At 41.5% G+C, this 21346-nt stretch overlaps 3 protein-coding genes across 6 annotated transcripts in view; 1 reads left to right on the top strand and 2 right to left on the bottom strand.

The window, feature by feature from the left end:
- LOC6736653 (cyclin-dependent kinase 14) overlaps positions 1-2196 on the bottom strand; it is a 94232-nt gene extending 92036 nt beyond the window's left edge. Inside the window, exons 1-2 of one of the 2 annotated variants that reach the window (XM_039294005.2) lie at positions 1994-2196; positions 1122-1414 (exon numbers count right to left, since the gene is read on the bottom strand). In XM_039294005.2, the coding sequence (XP_039149939.1) occupies positions 1122-1341 (220 nt within the window). In that variant the 5' untranslated portion in view covers positions 1342-1414; positions 1994-2196. Of the gene's footprint in view, positions 1-1121 lie in introns of both variants that reach the window. The other variant, XM_039294006.2, reaches the window with a different exon arrangement.
- A 3009-nt stretch (positions 2197-5205) lies between these two features.
- On the top strand, positions 5206-6882 carry LOC6736652 (20-hydroxyecdysone protein). Its single transcript, XM_002083472.4, has one exon. The coding sequence runs from the start codon at positions 5307-5309 to the stop codon at positions 6657-6659; it is 1353 nt and encodes a 450-aa protein (XP_002083508.1). The 5' UTR covers positions 5206-5306; the 3' UTR covers positions 6660-6882.
- Positions 6883-7494: 612 nt separating this feature from the next.
- The window catches only part of LOC6736651 (ras guanine nucleotide exchange factor B), a 37591-nt gene continuing 23739 nt past the window's right edge, over positions 7495-21346 (bottom strand). For 2 of the 3 annotated variants that reach the window (XM_016170788.3, XM_016170789.3), the window contains exons 3-6: positions 12961-13044; positions 12675-12879; positions 10601-11733; positions 7495-10495 (exon numbers count right to left, since the gene is read on the bottom strand). In XM_016170788.3, the coding sequence (XP_016030244.1) occupies positions 9260-10495; positions 10601-11733; positions 12675-12879; positions 12961-13044 (2658 nt within the window). In that variant the 3' untranslated portion in view covers positions 7495-9259. The remainder of the gene's footprint in view (positions 10496-10600; positions 11734-12674; positions 12880-12960; positions 13045-21346) is intronic. The other variant, XM_016170787.3, reaches the window with a different exon arrangement.

Below are 21346 nucleotides of genomic sequence, written 5' to 3'. Positions count from 1 at the left end.
GCTGCTGCGTGTAAAATCAATAAATTCGAGCGGGTTCAAGAGGTGACGACAACGTCGAAAATGCCTATGACCTTCAGGCCTCTAGCTGACCTTCGCCATGGCCCCATACCCCCTTGTTGCCCCCCGCCATGCTACCATTTTCCGCCTTGGCAATTAAATTTCGTATGTAATTTTTTACACTTTTTTTTGCTGGCCGGCACTTCTTAATTATCGTTGTTAAGCTGGTTATGGTTGGTTTTGCTTTTGTTGCTTTGTGCCTCGCTTTTTGTTCAAATTTATTCCCCTCGGCCAGTGGCATTCATTAATTTCTTGCCATATTCGCTGCCCTCGCTTCGCTCTTTTGGTTATTGATATTAATAAAACTTTTCTGCTTTCCTCCGCCGCCCAAAAAGAAGTCCAAAACAAATCGGCAAATCGTGGTTGCTCAACAAGTTACGTCAGATGCGTTGGTGGGGATTGCTGTTTCAGGGTTTTTCGCCCGGATCCCGGAATACAAAACAAAAGATTAAGCTTTGAGGGATTAGGATTACGGCCTTGTGTACCAGGCAAACAAATGTGCAAGTCTTTGGCAGAGCGCAGATAAGCGGGCGAATTATGGAATTTTAGCTGAAGATGAAAGAACCCTAATAATAAACGTTCCCAACTTTTAAAGATATTGTATGTTTCATTCCATAGTTTTATGGCTCTTCTTAAAATCTAACCTTCCTTTAATTGCCTTTAAATGTCTGTCTTTCTTAGCCAAAGGTTATACTAATCTCTAGGTCGACCCACTAACTTTAGTTTAATTACACAGAGTGGCATTGACCGGAAACCTGCAATTTAAATTGTTCTTTCGCCTTGAACTTTAACCGACTTGCATCTCCGCTGCGGTTTTTTGTAGGTCAGCATTTACTGATTCCTTTTTAAATATTTTAAGGGCTAACTTGTGATATTTTGGGTAATTGGCAGCGTATCTTTTACCCTTTATCTTTAAGATGGGATTCTACAACTTAATAGATAGATATAGTTTCATAGTTTAGAGAGGGGATCGGGGTCACCAACGAATTTCATGGATCCCTTCTGATTGTTAACTACTTCTTATATACTTATTTCCCGTATATCCTTTTCGGTATATAACTCACCATCTTTAGCATTTGTTGCCCCCGTTGTTGTTGTTGTTGTGGTGGTGGCCATAGTTTTAGTTTTTGATTTTGTTGTTGCTGGTGTTGTGCAGGCAGAGGCCTCTGCCGACGTCGCTGCTCTGTAGAAAGCAGATGTTGTTGTTGCCGATGTGGATGTGGTTAGTTTTGTTGTTGTTGCTTCCACGGCGCCGGCAGCTGACAAACTTCGCGAGCAGTGCATTAGTCACCTGTTCTTTACAGGTGCAAGAAGTAAAGGGGGTGGCAACTGGGCGGGCTTTGTATGCGTATGTCAGCTGATAGGGGGGAAAAACGCGAGATTTGTTAATCAGCGGGAAAATAGGCGAGGAGGTGGGGGTTTGCAGGAAGTGCACAAAATTAAAACCACATAAATTAAAAGTTATGGGCTAGTTTTGGTTATCTTATTGGTCAGAAGCGACTTTATTTATTATGATTTAATTTAGTTGGAATTTTGTATTTATTAAATTGTCGTGCTATGTTTGATCCATTGTCCACCATTTAGGTTTCTAGTTAACTTTCGTTACTTTTGGATTTCAAATCTATATATTGATATTTTGGGCACTCTGCTGCTTCTCTACTTTTGGTTCACTTAAGTGGGCAAGACTTTCTATTTAATATTTTTGCTTTGCACACTTGCAGCTGCCTTAATTTCTAATTGAATTTATCAAATTTATTTCTGTTATTATTTCGCTTGCTCTTTTGTTTTTATTTCATTTTTGTTGCATGTGCGTCGGTGTTTATGCATGTGTGCGCGCGTATGTGTGTGTGTGTGCGTGCGTGTTTATGTGAGTGTTGGTGCACTGTATGTTTGTTGTTGTTGCCAGTGACGCGTACGCGTGTTTTCTCGCTCGCACCTGCACGTTTTCACTGGCTCGATTAGTTGCCGCACGCTTCTAACGGCCGCTGCACATGTTTTCGGTAATTTTACGCGATTATTTGTTTAGTTTCTTGTGCAATTTAACAATTGTTTTTTGACGGCGACTCGCGGAGCGAGCACGAATTTGGTCACACCACATCGCCAGTGTGGCCAGGCAGGGGTCAGCGCCAAAATACCAGGCGGCGCAGCTGAGAAATACCAAAACATATGGCTTTGCAGAAAATACTGCTGCTTTTAACAGCACGCCAGTAACAGAATTCTGTTAGGAAAAAAATTTAATCTTATTAACTCAAATACTACAAAAACAATTCCAATTTCTCTAAATTTAAAGAAACAATAAGGTTATTATAAACTTTTAATCGGAACGGTAAAGCCACCAGCTAGATATCTTATAAAAACTAACAAGATGAAATCAAAGATTAAAAGTACAATATAATACAACTATCCGGCAACGTCAACGTAATTTTTTCCCCTTTCTGGCAGCCTTCTTTCAAAGTTTTTAAAACAAAGAAGTAACTGAATTCTCATTTTGCTCTTTAAAGATATGTGGATTCCAACTGAGGGTAAATAACAATTACATTAATATAAAATAATTGCTTATTTGTTCTTTTGTTGTATACATTATGTGATATGGCTCACTAAAAATAACATATTAGTTAATAGAATGTTTTCGAGTTATATGTAAAACCTTGAAACAAAATTTTTTGATTTATTTAACTTAAAGACAAAATAATTTTGATTTCAACGCTTTTATTACGAATTATTGAACATTCAACATACATATTTAAGCCACTGAAAATTTTTCCAAAGCTAAACTAACTTATGCATTATTTTTGTCGAGTTTCAAAAGGGATAACTGACCTTGGCAGAAATTCGTTTACAATTATTCACTATTGTCTTAGGCCCAATCAACATATTTTTTACAATTTGGCAAATATTTGTGACCTTGACAAGAAAATATGACACCAATATTTTGGCAACAACAATCGGCTTATTTTGATAAGTGAGGTAATTTCGGATGACGAAGATCGCCTGACTCTCCCACTCGCTCCCAGTTTTTTTTAACATTTTGTTGCTGTTTTTGTCACCCACTTTGCATGGGTATTTATTTGTTTTTGATTTTTTTTAGTATTCCGCACGGTTGTTGAGTGAAAGTTGCCACCGTTTAGAGTAATGTGTGTTGTTGTTGCTGCTGCCACGCCCACTGCCCGCCCGCCTTATCGTCACCTGTCGCTGGATGTGAGTGAGGTGCTAATTCGACAGTCAATTGTGTAAAAAGAGTACGGCTAGCAATTGCATAATATCAAAGCTGAAACCGAAACTCGAGCAAAAATATTTTGGGCGCCGGAGATCAGAGAAACAGAAGGCGATTAACCAACTCCAAGAAAAGCCATAAAAATCGACAGAACCGAAATGAGTTTTATTTTTTTTGTTTGTAACTCGGGGGAAAACGTGTTCTTCCCATTGCCGAAATCAATTTTGTTGCAGAATTAAAAGCCACAAGCTGGGGTCATAAAATATCTGAAAGAGATCAGTTGTGAGATCCCAGAGTTCCAAGTCAATGTCCTTTGCAATCCACTTCGATCTTTGATGGCTCTTGATGCCCTAAAAAAAGGCATAATAAAATAGTCAGGCGATGAGTTTTATATTTGAAATTTAGTAGCAATACTTGATAGCACTTCTTGTGGAATATAAATAATATTCAAAAGTTAAACTTATAACCCATTTCAAGCTAATCCAGTCATTACTCTTTGTGATTCCTCAAATTGAAGGGTATTGAAACCCTGTTTTTAAAAATCAGTGCTTCCACGTTTTTTAGTTGAATTTCGTTCTTTTTTATCATCTTTGGTTGTAAATCGTCTTGGCCCTTGCAGGTTTGGCCTGTTTGCAGACCTCTGTTGGCCAAAAGGGCCACAGAACGAGTTCTGACCACCGATCGAGCTCCATCGATCCATCGATCACTACATGAAAGTCCCAAGTGGACAGGAGATAAGTTTTCCTTCTATGCACAGCGGCGTTTTCTCCATCAAACGTTTGACCCATTTAACTACATTTAAATGGGCTCATTTGCATAGAACACATTTGGAGCTTTGTTCGCCGGTCTTGTGGGCGTTTTGGTTCGGTTTCTGTGCATTTCTAATGAATTATTAACCCAGAACCGGGGGAAAACGCATCTCAGCGATGCATCTTCCCTGCAGAGACAGTCGGTCCAAAGCTAATTGACTCTAAAAATAGCCGGAGCAGGTTTCTCCGTCCAGTCTGCGTCTGCATCTCGACTCTGCATTTAAGTCGGTCTGGGGAACGGGTTTCCATCGAAGACCAAAGATCCAAAGAGCTCAAGATTCAGCATCCAGTCAGCAGAACGGCCGATAGGGCCAAATGCGTTTCTTGTAGGAGCGTTTAGCCAAACAAGAAAACCAGTAAAATCTGCTGATCAAATGTCGCTGCCTGGAAGCGAGTCAACAAGGAATGAGAGTGAAAAAGTGGAAAACCTGCGGAAAAGGGGGAGTGGCATGTACGAATCGATGAACAGAGACTAATCGCTGCACAGTTGGTCAATGTAAGATTTTTTGTAACCTTTAAAAACGTTTAGCAATAGATTTTTTATGGATGTTTAGTTTATTCCAAGATTATCTTAGTTCAGCAAAATTTCAAAGTAAACACAGCTTGTAATCCTAAGACAACAAGATATTGAACAACCTAGGTAAATCCCGGCTAACTACAGTCCTATACAAACATAAAAGTATTCAAAATTTGTACAGGAGAAATTAAAAAACCCTATTTTCTTTTTTCCCAAAAATCCTTTCTTAGATAATGATTAAGCTTTATATTTCTTATTTTCTTATTTATACACTCCTATAATCTTATTTCTGCTATATGCCCTGAGTAAAACAAACACTGATAGCCGATAAAACAAACATGATTGATGATGGTCCCAGCCCTTTTCGCTGTCCCAACGTCTTGGCCAATTACAAGTGCAGCTTCGTGGCCAAAAAGGCTTCTGATTCCCGATTCCTGTGCGCAATGCAAGACCAAGTTGGTCCAGTTCAATGACACTCAATGCAAGAATTGGCCAATACGATGGCACTGATACCACCACTTTTCCCCAACTCCTGCTCATATCTTAGCCCTGTGTGCTTGTTTGTCAGCCAACAAAGTCGACGGCGACTGCGCAGCCGGCGGTTTGTATAAAATGCGATGGGCCTAAAGAAATTTCAAACAGTTGCGGCCGTGAGGCGCTAGTGAACGCATCTTGAAATCGAAGGAGATATAGGAGTTAAGTCGCGATAATGAAGCCCGTTGCCCTGATCCTGGTCTTCCTGGCCATTAGCCAAGCCAGAGTGCTGAACTTGCCCAAGGAGGCGATCGATATTCCTGTGGCCATTGTCGAGGATAAGGAGCCACCAGTAGCATTGTCTTTGGTCAAGGAGGAAGTTAAGGAGGAAGCTAAGCCAGAGGAAGTGAAACCAATTGCTCAAGAAGAAAAAGCCAAGGATCTCAAGGAGATAGTTAGGCCTGAAATCAAAGAGGAGACTAAAGAAGACATTAAAGAGGATCCAAATAAGAAGATTGAAGAACAGATCACCGAGTTGCTCAGTCTTAAGCCCCTGCAGCTAAGGGAAAAATCCCTGGAAGCTGAGGAGAAACCTCAGGAAATCAAGGAAGAAGTTCAGCAGCCAGAAATCAAAAAGGAGGCCACCGAAATCAAAGAGGAACCGGCTCAGAACACTCTGAAATCTCTGCCAGCTGAAGAGACCGTCGTTGTGCCTGCCGAGGAGCTTTCCCCGAATCCGGTCGAGCAGGAGCAGTCGGAAAACCAGGACGCCGCCCATCCTCAGGTCCGTCAAGCCACCCAGGCCACGCCCACCCAGCAGAGCACCACGCAGGGCAACTTTGTCCAGCAGTTGATCCAGAACTCTCCAATCGGTCAGTTCCTCAATCAGTTCCAGCCCCAGCCAGCTGCTGCTGCCGCTCCGGCTCCAGCTCAAGTCCAGGCGGATGATGCCGCCGCTGAGGCACCTGCAACTCCGGCTCCCACGGTGCCCGGTTTTCTGAATCCCCAGGCTGCCATCACCTCCGCCCAGCAGGCCGTGCAAAATGCGGCTCAGAGTGCCGTCAATGCCACCACCCAGGCCTTCCAGGGCATCCAGCAGTTCGCCAGCAACTTGGGCAACCAGTTCCAGAACACCCTGTCCAGCTTGACGGGCCAACAGCAGCAGGCAGTGTCCACCACTCCGCGTCCACCAGGTCCCATCCAGCAGTTTGTCAACAATGTTTTCGGTGGCAATAACAATGCCACGGCTGCTGCTCCGCCTGCCCAGCAAAGTGGCAATCCTCTGCAGGGAATCATCAACTTCCTGGGCGGCAATCGTCCACAGAACGCACCAGCTGCCGCTCCAGCCACTCAGGCTCCAGAGAAGCCCGCCGTAGATGACAAAATCGATCCTGCCAAGGATGAGGTGGCTGAATTCGTTCCGGAATCCGATAATGAGCTGCGTGCGAGTGGCGAAAGCATTGATGATTCCTTCGAGGATGCTGGCGTTCCTTCCAACGAGGTTATTGTGGTCAACGACGATGCCGGAGGGGAGGAGGGAAATGCTGTCCAGAATCATCCAGTGGCCACCGACGCAGTGGCTCTCTAATGGGTTAAGATGCCATTAATGCCATTAGTTAGCCCCACAAACCGACTGACGCCATTTTCGTCGACATTTTTCGATTCAAATTGAGAACGAAAAGGGAAAATGCTTCTTTAGTTTTCTAAGTGCATGCACCGCAACAAATTATTTATTTCATACTCAGCCCAGGAATTTGAATATACAAATGAGAGAACACAAATCATTAAATAAAACAAATAACTTATAATATTTAAAGAGTTTTTCGAATGGGTAAACAGGCGGCTCAGGTGAATGAAAAACAAAGTCAAAGTTTATTCAAAAATTATCTCATATTTATTTGAATTATTTCCATTTGTTTTCTTGATTTATTATTTCAATGTTGTCTTTTTTTGCTTTTGTTTTTGTTTCACATTAAGGTGGTTCAATAGCTCAAGAATGCTTACATCAACCAAGACGCGCAGTAAATGTACACATTCATATAAGGCTAATTATCTGAAATGTTTCGAACCTAGGCGATAGAACAAAGGCTTCCAATTTAAACTAGATGTCGCAGCTGGAGTTGAACTTATGCCCAAATATTTAAGCTAGTTTCTTTTTTAGTATATTTCGATTTTTTTTGCTGAAATTCCATTTCAATTTTTTCGATTTGCTTTATGTATTAGTTAATCTTTAGCTAAGGTTTCGGGATTCATTTAATTGGGCTGCCTTACGTAAAGTTTGGGGTTTTTTCTTTGGGTTTTCTTGAGCTGAAGAATGATTCTACTTAAAGTTACTTTTGGGTTTTCAAGGGACGAAGGGTAGTTGGGGGGTGGGGCAGTGAGTGGGACTTGGGGCAGTGTTCTATTGTTTTAATGAGATTTCGATATATATACTTTATAATGCTGGAAAACTGGATCGTTGAGCAGTGAGTTACAGGTGAGGGAGCAAGAGAAAGTTGGTGATTATCGGAAATGGTTTAGTTTCTTATCCAAGTTAAGTCTTTTTCGAGATTGGTACATGAACTTAATAAGAGATTTGTTTTGATTTTTCGATAGTATCGTAGGTTAAAGTGCATAACAGGCAGAGGATCTATAGAGCTGGATCCCTCGTTTTGTAGTAAGCAATATTATTGGGGACTTTGCGCTCCCCATACGAGTTGAATTTATGCTAATTATACGTTTACATAAGTAGGCCAAACATAACAGTGTCTTAAAGCATTTCCATTTCAGCATTTCGCTCAGTGTATACATGGTAAAGTAATCGAGATATAGAGATATAGATAGCAGCCGTACATGAGTGTAAATATCGAGTAAATATCGTCGCATTCAATATAATTTTGATTGATGTGGGGAGCCTTTGGATGTTGTAATGGTTGTTCTTGTGTTCTTGTGGGTCGGGTATACACGTATAAGATGAGTATATATATATAGTTTTATGTTTTATGTATATATATGTAGATGTAAATATATGTGGGTACTACAATCATATGTCTGTTCAGATACGTTTATAATGCAATGTGTCCGTGTATGTTTCTGATTCTGATTCTGATTTTGGTTCGGGTGTACGTGTATATAGCGGGGCTAATATATCTTTGATTTAGCAGCTTAGCAGAGGATTACAGTTCTCTATATGAAGGTCATCTAATGGGCAGGAATGAGTACAGTTTTTCGGGCAAAAAGGTACAATACTTGTATATATCTTCGATAGACAGATCTGGTTTGATAAATAGCGCTAAGCTTCGGCGGCTGGACAAAATACTTGAATAGAAAATATAAATCAAAGATCAGAAAACTCTCCCTCGTTTTTGGTCGCATTTTATAAAAATAAAAATCGTTTTTCATTTCTCACACTACCAAAAAATATTGCACAATCGGAATCTAGAAAATATAACGCGCTTATCAAATATAAATCGTATATAGCATAATTATCTGTATACTCCTATAAATATAATTCATATATTTCCAGTGTAACCTAAGTTTGCTTGGGCAAAGTTTTCGAATTCTCGTGGTTTACATTAACATGCAGACATCAAAAAGTTACGCGATTTTATTTTGTTTATAATTTTCGGTTATATCGTTAGGGGTGACCATATCATATTAGATTTGCTTTTGATTTCAGCTGCAATTGCTGCTGGGCTTCAGATTTCCAGCGTTGGTTTCATAAGAAAGTGGATCCATTGATCTCCTCTTAAAGGAAGACATCTTAAGAAAGCAGAAAAATGAAATTGTAATGAAAAGGAAGACTTTAAGGGGTAACATATAATAAAAATACATAAATGATATACAGTAGAATTACATCAGTTGATTATAGAACAGAAATACATATGAGAACTATCTTAAACCAACGCCTCGGATATTTGATCACCCTTTTTAGCCAGATTATCAGCTTAGTGCTGGCTCCAAAGCAACTTTAGCTAGCTTAGTTTGTAGATTGTGGTTTAAGTATTACATTTATCGTACATATGTATAGTATCATTGCTATTAGCACGTTTGTGTGTGTGTTGCATTTGAGAACCCCTCACCCAACTTAAGCATTGCTATATCGTATTTATATAGACCGTGGAGTACGAACTAAAGTTAGCAAAACTAGGCTAGAATACAGTTTGGTTTACTCCTCGGATGTGTGGCGCTTTCCTCGACCCCGTTTGCTTATAAATTCGTTTCAGTTCTGTGGGGCGTCAGGATGTTGGATGACTGGCTGGTGGACTTGGTGGCTACCGCTCCTCCGGGCGTGGCCATCCTGACCCGCTCGCCCACGCCAGGACCCAAGATCCTGCGCTGCAGCATGCGCGCTGCTCCAGATCCTTGTAGCACCGCACCGGGTCCTGCGCCAGATGCTCCTCCATTCATGGACCACTCGTTCTGCTTCAGCAGGAACTGCTTCACATTGTACTCCATCTGGGCTATGTCCACATTCTGGGTGGTCGTGTGCAGCTCCGCTTGCACGGATCGCGTTTTATCCGTGTCATTGGGATAGTATTTGTAGTTGAGTATATCACACGTGGGCTGTTCGGGGCAGATGAGAGCCTCAGAACCGGAGGATGTGGACTCACCGGGCGGGCTCGAGTCGGCCGGGGCACCGGCAATCGTGGTATATGCCACTGGCAGTCCGGATCTGGATGTTCTCCGGTAGTAAGTGGTGCACATTTCCGTTTTCTTTGGCGGCACAACGGTAGCAGATGGGTTTTCTGGCAAGGAATTGCTAGTGATATCTGTCTTGGGTGAGAGGGAATCCTCCGTAGATTTCTCCGGATAACCATTGGTTAGTTGTTGCGGTGTGGTCTTGTAACCAGAGTCCATCGAGAGTTTCTCTATGGATATGGAGTCCATGCGGTCTAGCGTGGAGTACGAGGATTGTCGTTCGGTTCCGGAGTTGGAATCACTGGTCGGCGGAGCCTGCTGCAGGTTCCTTTGCTCCAGCTGCTGGGTATTATGCTGAACCCATTCAGCCACCCTGCTGAGTTGCTGGCGTCTGAGAAGGACACTTTCCTGGTAGTCGATGGCATCGCTTATGGAACTGGAGTTCGCCGAGTGTTTGGGGGAGTTTACACCAGGATTTGCTGCCTGGTCACCGGATTTGATCTCCACTTGCTCCAGTTCTGCGTTTTCCACTTGCGGTTCAAGCACTGGCTGCAGGGCAACATTCTCGTGAGGAGCTGCAGGTCCTTGCCAGGCTTCCACCACCGACTGGGCATTGCTCTCCTTGCTGGTGATGATGTCCTTGCCATCGTTGAGCTCCTCGTCCAGGAGCTTCTCTCGCCGCTTATAGATCACTGGTGTGTAGGTCTCTATGGACTCCAGATTGTCCAGCAGGATGTTGCTCTGACCATTTTGCTGAATTCGCATGGCACACAAACGAGGTCCTCGGTACTTGGGATTCTCCGCCTGAGGAAAGGAAAACAAAACATAAGTATCCAACTGCGAAGAGAATAGAATACAATACATAGGACTATTTTAAAGGTCCTTTTAAGACTCTGGTGATTTCTATACCTTAATCGTTTTAATGAGATTCCTGTTGAAAGTCTCGAACATTTTGGCCCCCTCGCAACTGCTGGTTTTGTTGCTCCACAAGCTCTGAACGCTTCCGGAGTTCGTGGACTTCAGCTGAGTTCCCGATGGGACTGCAGGAGCAGTACTTCCTGGAGGAGCCACTGAAGCAACTGGTTTACTAGGCTGTGGCTCGCAGACATCTTCCAGCTTAGCAGGAACCACCGATTGCTGAGGAGAAGCCTGCTCCGCTTCCAGCAGACTAGGTTGCGAGACACCCGCCAGCAGAGGCTTACTCGACTCATCCTCCAGATCTCCATGGACTACTCCCACGGCACCTGCTTCGTATTTGTTTAGAAGTTGCAGGGCAGTTCCTCCGCCGTCCAGAAATCTCCTTTGATACCCACTCCTCAGCTGGCCCAGATTACTCGTCTCCAGGAGATACTTTTCCGCTGCATAGGCACCCAAATGTGTGGTGGGATACATCATCGTAGAGGTGGTCAGTTTCCCATTGCCATACTCCGTATTCTGTCCCGAAATCGCAGTTCTTTCGCAGAGTCGATGATGTCCCAGTATGGGATTGACCATCAGGTCATCCTTTTTGGCCGGGATAAACAGCTTGTCCATGTCGTTCAGATCCGAGACGGAACTCTTGGTCTCTGATATTACGGAATCGCTGGACTTGACCATCTTCATCAGATATGGGCTATTGGTTCGCGACGGGGAGTTAAGATTGCTATGACATCGCAGACACAGTTGGGTCAGAGGTTCGTTCAATCCCGATCCTTGGAGCTGCAACTGATGGGGCGTTTGGGTGGACACCGAATAGGAACGAGACACATCCGCCAGGACCTGCAGGTCCTGTTTGCTGCACTGACACGTATCGCAGTGTTTCACCTCATTCGCCTTCAGTTCGTCCTCTAAAAACTTCGCCATTATGGTGGGCGATATCATATCCGGATTGGTTGCTTGATTATTATTGCTAATGCTCGTATTGGTTTGATTATTGCAATTGTTATTGCTGTTGTTATTAACATTGTTGTTGTTAAGAGTGTCCTTGTTATTGCTACTATTGTTATTCGTGGGTTGATTCGACTGCTGTTGAGGATTTGTGGTCGTGTTCCCATTGGCGGCATCTAAATACAAGAAATTTCAAATTAGTAAGTGTTCTTTGGCTCTTGAAATTTTCTTGTAATATTTTGAGCTATTATAAATATTCGGGGATAAACCAAATATTTTAAATTTCTTAAATTACAACAAGTTTCATTTAAAAAAGAAAAAGAAATGAAATGCTCACAGTTAGAACAAATATTTTTTATAAAATTAATATTAACTAGTGTAATGCTTTTGTGAGACTGAAAGTTCCGGCAACAAAAGCATTTTGTGGCAAAAATGTTTCTCATCAAAATTGCCCAAATTGATCAACAAAAAGTTTGCATCATTCTGGCCAAAAATATGTTTACAACACAAGCATGTAAATATTTCCAAGACCGAACCGAAAAAAAATATGCAACCCAGAGTTATGTTGCAGCAGTTTAAAATTGCAATTATGGAAACAAAAACTGCAAACAATCAAGCGAAAAAATTGAAATAATATATACAAATTAAAATGAAATGCTGGCAATTAATGCAAATGAACAATAACCGAACAGAAATGAATACAGAGCACAATGATGTGGAATGTATGCAATTACGGGGCAGAAATCAAATTGTAAACTTTCAGTCTCTCATAAAATGCCAATCAAACCAATAAAATCGGTGCGTTCAGTTATGCTTGTAAAAAAATGTATGGAATTTATTGTAAAACTATTTTAAGGAAAAGAACGGACCCAAAACAATTTTAAAATATATTTTTGTAGCAAATAAAATGAGTACAATGAGCAATAAATAAAATATGTGATGGCTGAAAGTGCAAATAATGATTGTTAAATGAAGTCAAGGGAACGAAATCATATTGTTAACTTAACGCAGTCTTCGTGATTGAATCCGGTGCCTAGAAAACGTAAATCAATAAATCAAAAATTCGAAATCAGGCGGAAATGGGAAAAAATCATAGGGCTCAACATGGTCTACTAACACCTACCGATTCCCCTCATCGAGTACACCATGGCCGTGGGCGGGAAGGGGCAGGCGGAGGGGGGCGGCGAATCGGAGGCCGGAAGCACTTTGTAGGAAGCTGTGGTGGCCACGCCCACTCCGCTATTGCTGCACTCCGAATCGGAGTGGGAGTTCGTCTCCAGTCTCATGTACGCCGACACCTTCGACTGAATATCAATTGGTAGCTGTGCATGGAGAAATCAAAATTTAGCATTTTATTATGGTCGGTATGCGATATTCTATACTCCACGTCGGAGGATACCCACCGATGACACTTTCTGGGACACAAAACTATCCGGCTTGCACTGCAGCAATTGGATGGCCAGGCTAATGTCGGCCTTGTAGCGTTCCTGGGCAGGAAGAGAGGAGAGCAGAAAGGACACAGATAAGAAGGCGTTGCGGAAGTGGCGTAAACGAGCAGCACTACACTGCGAGGAAATGAGTATACAGTAGGAAATGAAAGGTATGCAATAACTATCACCACATTGCAGTAGTTTAAAGTATAAATCTAAACTGTCTTAGGAATTGCTATCCCTATATCCCATCCTAACTAACAAATTCCACAAATTCCAAAAACCCAAAATTGTTCTCAGTGTACTTGTGTTTGTGTTTGTGCGGTCTCTTGCCTGTGTGTGTTTGCATGGGTTAGTTTGGGTGTGTAGCTTCTTGGTTCTTTTGACACTTTTCGTATGCAAATGTCAAATATGTTTGCCTTTCGTTTTGTTTCACTCGACTCCTGCCACTGCAAAAGTTCACTTGCCGCGTCTCCTGCCCCAAAACCCTTTTTACACATTGTTAAGCAAACTTTTTTCAATGGGTACTTTCCCGATTTGAGGGTGTAATGGGTTAGAAAGGATTTCTTGGGGCCGGGCAAAGTTATCATAGATTTTGCACCTATAATAAGTAGTGTGATTTAAAGTAGCCTATGAGAAAGGTACCTTAGAATTAAAGGAAATACCTTTCAAGCTCACTTTTGCTAAATCTGAAGTCGAATTTATCTGAGAATTAAGAGTAATTCGATTGAGATATGAGTACATTAAAGAAAGTCTAGTTTTCTTGTGCCCTTCAAAACCTTTTCACTTTAATTTGCAATTTCAATTTCCAGGATACTTTAGTAACCGATATCCTTAACCCTCTAAGGACAGCCATCTTAGTTCGCTTCGCTGTTGCTTTTGTGCATTTTGGTGTCAGCGGCAGAGCCTCAAAAAGTTCGCTCCTATTTTGCCCTTTTTTGTGCCTTTTTCCTTTTATTTTTGTGGCACAACGCACACACATCGCATACAGGAGGAACTTTCAGATGCCTTTTTAAATTTTCACAAATGCGATGCACTCGAACTTGTTAAACAAGCAACAACAGCAAAGAAAAACTGTGGAAACTGCGGGGGGAAAAGCTACAACTGCATTGGTGACCCAAATACAACAACACCACAACAACAGTAACAACAATGGTGGCAACAACGGCTTCGGGGAAAATGGAAAATGCGGATGGCAGTAACGGCATTTTGCACCACGTTTACCAACACTTACACGCCCCACCGCCCAACCATTTTTCCAGCTCTGTTTCGGTTCGTTTTCTCACGCTGCATTTTCACACTACTTGGGGGGAAAAAGGAAGCCCCTGGAAAAACCACACGTTGAAAAAAGGCATATCATGGCACAATCACTTGAAATCAGAGTGGAAACTGCTCAAAATTATGCTACGAAATATGTACCCACGAATATAAAACATTATATCAAGGCAATCTTACTTTAAAGCCGATACCTTTTATTATGATTTTAATTCGTATTTTATTTTAGCAGATGTTGAGTTGAAAACTATGATAAGCTTTCTTTCGGTGCAGGGAAAACAAGGAAAAGCGGCGGGGAAAATGGGAAAATACGAGTGAGCCTCGCAAGGAACTGCGAAATGACGCCGCTTGCATTTTACGTTCATTTTCCCTTATTTTTCTTTTGCACGTCTTCCTTGGCATTTTTATTATTTTGTGTGCACTCCGGGCACTGCGCTGCTAGCAATTTTATAAATAGAAAAATGCATAAAAATTGCATGAAATAGGAATGAAATAAATTCCAACTGGGAGCCGGAGGCGAAGGCGCTCGGTGGCATTGGGGGCGTGGCAAGTGGCAAGTGGCTCGGCTTGGAAGTGGCAGCTAAATAAGCGGATGCATTGATTGAACTCGAAAATGTTGATTGTCAGTTGGAGCAAAGCGTGAAAGTAATTTCTCTAAGCGGGGCATTATTGTGCTGGGAAATGGAATTCCACTTGCAATTCGAATTGATGGATTACAGGAGCAGCTTACTCGTACTTTCTTGTACTTGATCCCTCGTTGCTATTATGATTTTCAGATTACTTTCTGTAATATCTTTTGCTGTGGAAATGTTGGGGAGTCAAAGTGGTTTTGATCCTCTTTGCAATGATTGAAAAGAAATAGAAAAGTTTCAGTAACACCACATCTTTTGGATTTTGGAAAACTTAAATGTTCAAAGGAAGTAAGTCACTTCAATGCAAGGACTTTATATATTTGTACTGTTGAAATTGTCTTACTTTATGGCACATTGGGCCTTAACTCCCCCAGATCGTATTACTTTGATCCCTCAACAGTTCCGCCAACTTGATTGACCTATTTTTTCCTGGCGATGCGCGTCTCTTCAATCCATTTTAGTGGCGCAGCTGGAGCCGTAAATAAACCCAGCCCGGAAAACCCCCTTTCATTCCATCAACTGCCATTGGCAGCCCTTCAAAATCCATTTGGCCAACTGGCCTCAGCACGTTCGCTGCACGGCGAATGCAAAATAAATTTCCAACTTTACACCCTTTAATGAAGTGCTTGCGGCACCGAGCTCCGAGCCTCGTATTCCAAGGACTGCCAGGAGCGGACCTTAAATTTAAAACGTGCCACGGCTGGCCATCGATTCGAATCCGAATTGGTTTTAATTAAAAGCAAAAAGCTCCCTGCTCCACATATTTAGCGTGCATTGCGTGATTGCAGCACCGAGTGCATGCCAGGGAAGTAATAAAGATAATTGAATCATTAGCGTGTGTAAGCTAATTGTATGCATTTAATTAGCAGCCCATAAAAACTACCCCTTCCCCAAATGAACCCTCATGTAGCTAGATGCTGGCATTGGCTCCAAATCAAACATCATTAAAACGGGATTAATTGCGAGCGATGTGGCGAAAGGATATCGCTTTTTACGGCGAGTGACGAGTGACGTGTAAAGTTAAATAGCGGTAAAGGATGTACTCTTTAAAAAGGTTTTGTAGTTCACAGAGTAGATTCAGAATACATTTTTGAATATATCTTAACATCATAGGGTATTAGTTCATTTTTCCTATGTTTTGTATATGTAGTAATACCTGAGATAAAATTAAATCGCCCATTAAATTAAACTACTATATTCTATGCGACATGAAATTCGTTGCATACTTTGCGGCTGCAAGCCTGCAATAAAAGAGGAAAAGCGCGGAAAAACGCGAGTGGGTTTGTCGGCAGTAAAGGAAAAGCGGAGCAGATTCGTAGGCCGCACGTCTGATTGCCTTTTGTACCTCTGTTTGTGCGGTTTTTCTTCCCTTTTTTTTGTGTAGGCTCCCTTTTCCGGTGGCTTAGAGTTCGTCACGGCTTTTGTGCAATTTCACGCTTGTTTGCTGACCAACAGCTGACCGCAAGCCAAAGCCAGAGCTCCTGGAAATAGGGAAAACGGGTTTGGGGGAAAACGTGGAAATTCCGGCGAGGTGACATGCATGTATGTTTGCCATTTGCGGTGGCTTTTGATTCGCCAATAAAACGTGCTGACAGGCGACATGGTCGCAAGTTTATGAATAGCATGCGAAATTGTCAAATAGCCGCGAGGTGCCAGCTTCATAATGAATAATAAATTCATTATGACCGGGAAAAACAATCAAATTGGGCCAGACGAAACTACACTTTCGAGTTAAATCAAATAAAGCGTTGCATGGGAGTAAAGTCATTGCAATTGGGCGGTCATAAACTATTTAGGTGTTTATTTTATAGCCCGCTTAAAGTTGACATCAAATTCCACTTAAACACCTGACCATTTAGATGAATCAAAGGCAATATATTCATTTTCATTATATACTTAAATATTAAATATATGTATTTTTTAGCTCTTGCTAGCATGTCTTCTAATAAATTTCGTACAAAACTAACCATAAAGATTTAATTAATACGACATGTGCTTCAGTACATGGAAACAAAATTAGCCCAACTGGCCATACATGTTTTGGCAATTTAAATTACAAACATACATTTCTCCAGCATAGCCATTAACAACTATTCAGTTCCGATTAGGCCCGCATAAACGTTTAGGTCCCAACCCCTGTTTTTGGGTGGAAAATGGCCCCCGGACAAGCAAGTTGGAGCTCTGTTTGTGTCATTTGGTCCACGAGAGATTTCCGCCCCACAGACACACACGCACACACACACACACATGTTAGCCTACATCTGACGATGCATGTGCACAAATATTATGGTTAATTATGTGGCACAGTTTTCCTACTACTACTACCCAGCTTGTACTACTGCCTCACGCCCACTAAACACGGTAATTTTCCAACTCTAATTAACATTTTTCTCCCCATTTCCACGCTTCTATTTCACGTTTTTGCGAATGCGGTTTCGCTCGTCTTTAAGTTCGACCAACCGCAAAATCAAAACCACAAATGCAAATGCCAACTAAATTATGAGAAAATTAATTTCCACAGATGACAGCAACAACAACAACAACAGCAAGAACAAGAGCATCAGAATTGCATAGTAAATTAAGTTACTGCTAAAGGGGGTTTTGGCTCAGGGGCGGCTGAATCTAATTAGTTGCTCAAAAGCCTTGCCAACGCAGCGCAGAAGAAGGGTTTACTATGGTGGGGTGGTGGGGTACAGTGGTGCAGGGGCACAGTGGGTGGAGTGCAGCACCACCCACTGCGGGTTGATTGCACCACCAAGTGGGCGGATGGACCAGCTGGCAGATAGACGGAGACAGGCATTTGAGCTAAGTGAATCTGCATGTCATTCATGTCAGGACATTTAGTGCAGCAAGATGCGTCGAGATGATGGCAGTGCACTGCGAGAAAATTACTTAAAAACACAAAAATACAAAAAATAAATTAATGAAATTATCTTTATTATTATCTTTATCACTTCTGAACAGAATAAATATTTCTGTTTTACTTCAGAAAACTATAAATTAAGCGCAATCCACATTTTTTTGCTAGCTTATGAATCTGCCCAATTAGTTTGAGCTTGGCTGCATTCTGGCATTCGGATTTATGCGATTAATCTGGAGCTGCCTCCTCCTCCGAGCTGAATTAGGACTACAGCTGCAATCCAAATCCGTATAATCAGGAAAAACTGAGCTACATGTGTTGGCCGGATATTTGGCTGGGCAGAAACACCGAGACCGAGAAAATGCTGAAATGTCAACATTTCCCCATAAATACGCTCGCATCGTACATGGACCCAAAAATTAGCATAAGCGTAAACATTGCCAAGTGGCATTTAGGGAGTACAAGAGGGTGGAGCGGGGGATTGTGTACACTCCGCTTTTGGGCCAAGTTAAACATTTTGGCACTGCATTAAATACACAGAATTTGCACAATGCCCAAATGGAGCCAGACATGGGCGGAGGTGAAAAAACGAAAGGGAATGCGACTTTGAGCATTGCCAAAAGCAAATAAATTGGCCAAAAAACCATCAGGACCCACTGATGATTGGGCGGTTTACTATGCCCAATGGCATACATACATATATACATATGTGTATATATTTTTTGTGGCAAGGGTTTAATGCTCGCTTGTGCGTGGCAAATTTGTAGAATTTACATTTTTATTTCTCGCCCAAAGAAATATTATGCAACACATGGCGAGCATTAAAAGGGTTGCAGCTAATGAAGGCTAAAGGGCGCTGGATACCCTTAAGATGATTGGCATGGCAGTAATCCCATTCATAGGGGGTATCAAAGTGCTGAAAGTGTCGTTATAGACAAGCTCTTAAGTTTAACACAGCTCACTATCATCGTAGTTTCACTTTTTGTAGTATGATTGCGATATTGAGAAGATATTTATGCGGAATTTATAAGCATGAAGAACATAATGACTCTACCTATATATATTGGAATACAATAAGCCCGTCAAGTAAAATCCTTTTATGGGCGAAACTTCCTGGGAATGCAATCAATGCCAACATAAGACATACTCGTATATCAACAGTTAAACCCGAATCATTTCGATTCGTTCGTGGCAAACTTTTCACATTCCCATTCACAAAGTTAATGTACCTTTTCCACCGCGCATATCAAAATCCGACTTCCTTCCGACTGTTGGAAAAGGCAAAACTAAAGCAAAACCATTGAAACTTGTATGGGGCGCATCATTTATTCATCACGCACAGTCTGAATGACAGAAGGACATGGTCGTACATTATTGTTCGCCACCCTCACTATATCCACATTGCGTATACGTATCCTTATCCAAACACTCTCGCACACATTCGAGTCGGTCAATCATGGAAATGGCCATAAATGTAGATGTGTGCTGTTTGCATTTGTGTTTTGTGTTTTATGTTGCTTCAATTTGAAAATCCAAAAACCCAAGATCCACTTGGTCTAGCTCGAGAGCCCATAGTTCGCAGGCTTCTTGACTTCGAGGAAGTCCAACCCCCGAAAGATGAAGCTAATCTTTTCACCCTGGCGTGTGTTTTTGTTGATTTATGCTAATATATCTGTGTGCAAGGACATCTTTATCACAAGTTTGACCACAAAACCGAAATGAAAATCATTTTAAAGCTAGCCTTCTTCAGCACATAAAATGTGAATTACTTAAATATGAAATCGAGTTGGGTTAGAACTTATTTAAATTTCCTTTTAAGAGGTCTGGTTAATGCCAGAGTAAGAAACCAGAATTTCTGCCTTTTCTTTTTACCCTCCTTTTATTTTCTTTTCTGTGGGTTTGCGTACTTTTTTCCTTTCTATTTCTTACCAAAAGCAGATGTAATTATTTTTAATGAGCGACTGCAAAATTACACATGAAACACATCAAGGAGGTCGAAAGAAATGCTTATATGGGTCGATGTGTGTCTGGCGAAATAAAAAGAAAAATGTCCCCTTAACTCCGGCAAGAAAAGGCAAAAATCAGTGTGAAAAAATGTGGAAAATCATCGTGAACGAGCCCCAAAGGCCATCAAATCTTTCAATCTAAAATCCAAATATTGTAACATCATCATCAACCCTGTGACTTCATTAAAAAAATTCGTAGAGCAGGGGAAAACTTATTTCGGTTTTCGGGTCAAGAAAATTGTGTGTGTGTGAGATATTCTGTGTGCAGCACTAATTTGAGGCTTGTGTTTTAATTAAAAAGGACAATATATTTGCATGACAGGCACGGCGTTGAAATGCCCGGCGACGAACGCAGCTGACAGCTGGCCCATAAAGCAGCAGCAGCCAAGGACATCGGGATATCATGACAGCAGGACACTCGCCATGATTCCAGGATTCACACACAAGAAAATCAGTTAAGGTGGACGGGGTGTGAGGATAATGGCAACGACTGTATTATGACCAAGTTTGACACACAAAATGAATTGCTTAATTTATACGGATCTCTTGATTAGCAGTCGTTTAGAAATGGCTATAACTCTCTGGCAGCAAAATTAATGGATCTTTGATAAAAATTATTCTAAAATCTAATAATTTCACTTGCTTTTTTAACTTTATAAAATACGGAGTTTGCGCCAATCAATATGCTCCTCAATAATTCACATACCCATTGGCCATGTGGGAATCACGCCAAAATTAAATTGACGGATCGATAAAAAACAGATTTTCCATAAAATGCGTTTCAACCGAAACACGAAATATAAAATAAAATCAAAGGGAACGGCAGACACGAAAAAAAAAATTATAAAAGGCCGTCGACATTGCGTAAGCGAAACGTGCGAAATGCTGAAAAGAACAAGCCGGGCGAGGAAAATGGGTGGAAAATCCGGGAAAAACATATCACGATGAATCATCATGCAGCCAGTTGGCGCCAAATGCCAAAAACAATGCAGTCGCGCAGTGAAAGCAACACAACAAATTATGATTTACAACAAAAGAGAACCGAAAAAAAAGGATAGCATAAGGAGAATGGAAGGAATCACTGTAATTACAAATGCCCAAGGAAAACTCGGGATTAAGTATACGCATTGTTACATTCATACGTGCACGTGTTGCAGGGTTAGGAAAAGAGATTGTACACCTTACACGCGAAAAAAAGTATTAAACTTTCAAATCAATAAGTAATTTTAAAATTTATTAAATACTTTATTTAGTGTCATGCCTAATTCTCTTAAGTAAAATGAATATAATTTTCAATTAATTAAGTGTTCTGAATTTCAAACTGTATTTTATTTATATTACTTTCTGAGTGCACCCACAATGTATGTGATTTGCTTTGGTTGTTTTCCCGGTTCGTCACTTTGGGAACGTACGTTGCACAGGAAAAGAAAATTTATTTGCGTGTCGAACAAAAAAAGGGAAACAGTGGTTGGAAAGCCACCGTGCAAATGCGGGGCATGGAAAACAATAAAGAAAACTCTGCGGCAAGCAGGCGTATCCGCAGATGGAAATGGAAGCAGAGTGTTTCGGCGAGAGCAACGCTAAGC

The sequence above is a fragment of the Drosophila simulans genome, chromosome 3L, assembly GCF_016746395.2.
Source record: "Drosophila simulans strain w501 chromosome 3L, Prin_Dsim_3.1, whole genome shotgun sequence".
Lineage (NCBI taxonomy): Eukaryota > Metazoa > Arthropoda > Insecta > Diptera > Drosophilidae > Drosophila > Drosophila simulans.
Note: the sequence above shows the minus strand (reverse complement) of the source record. Positions and strands in the feature narration are given on the sequence as shown.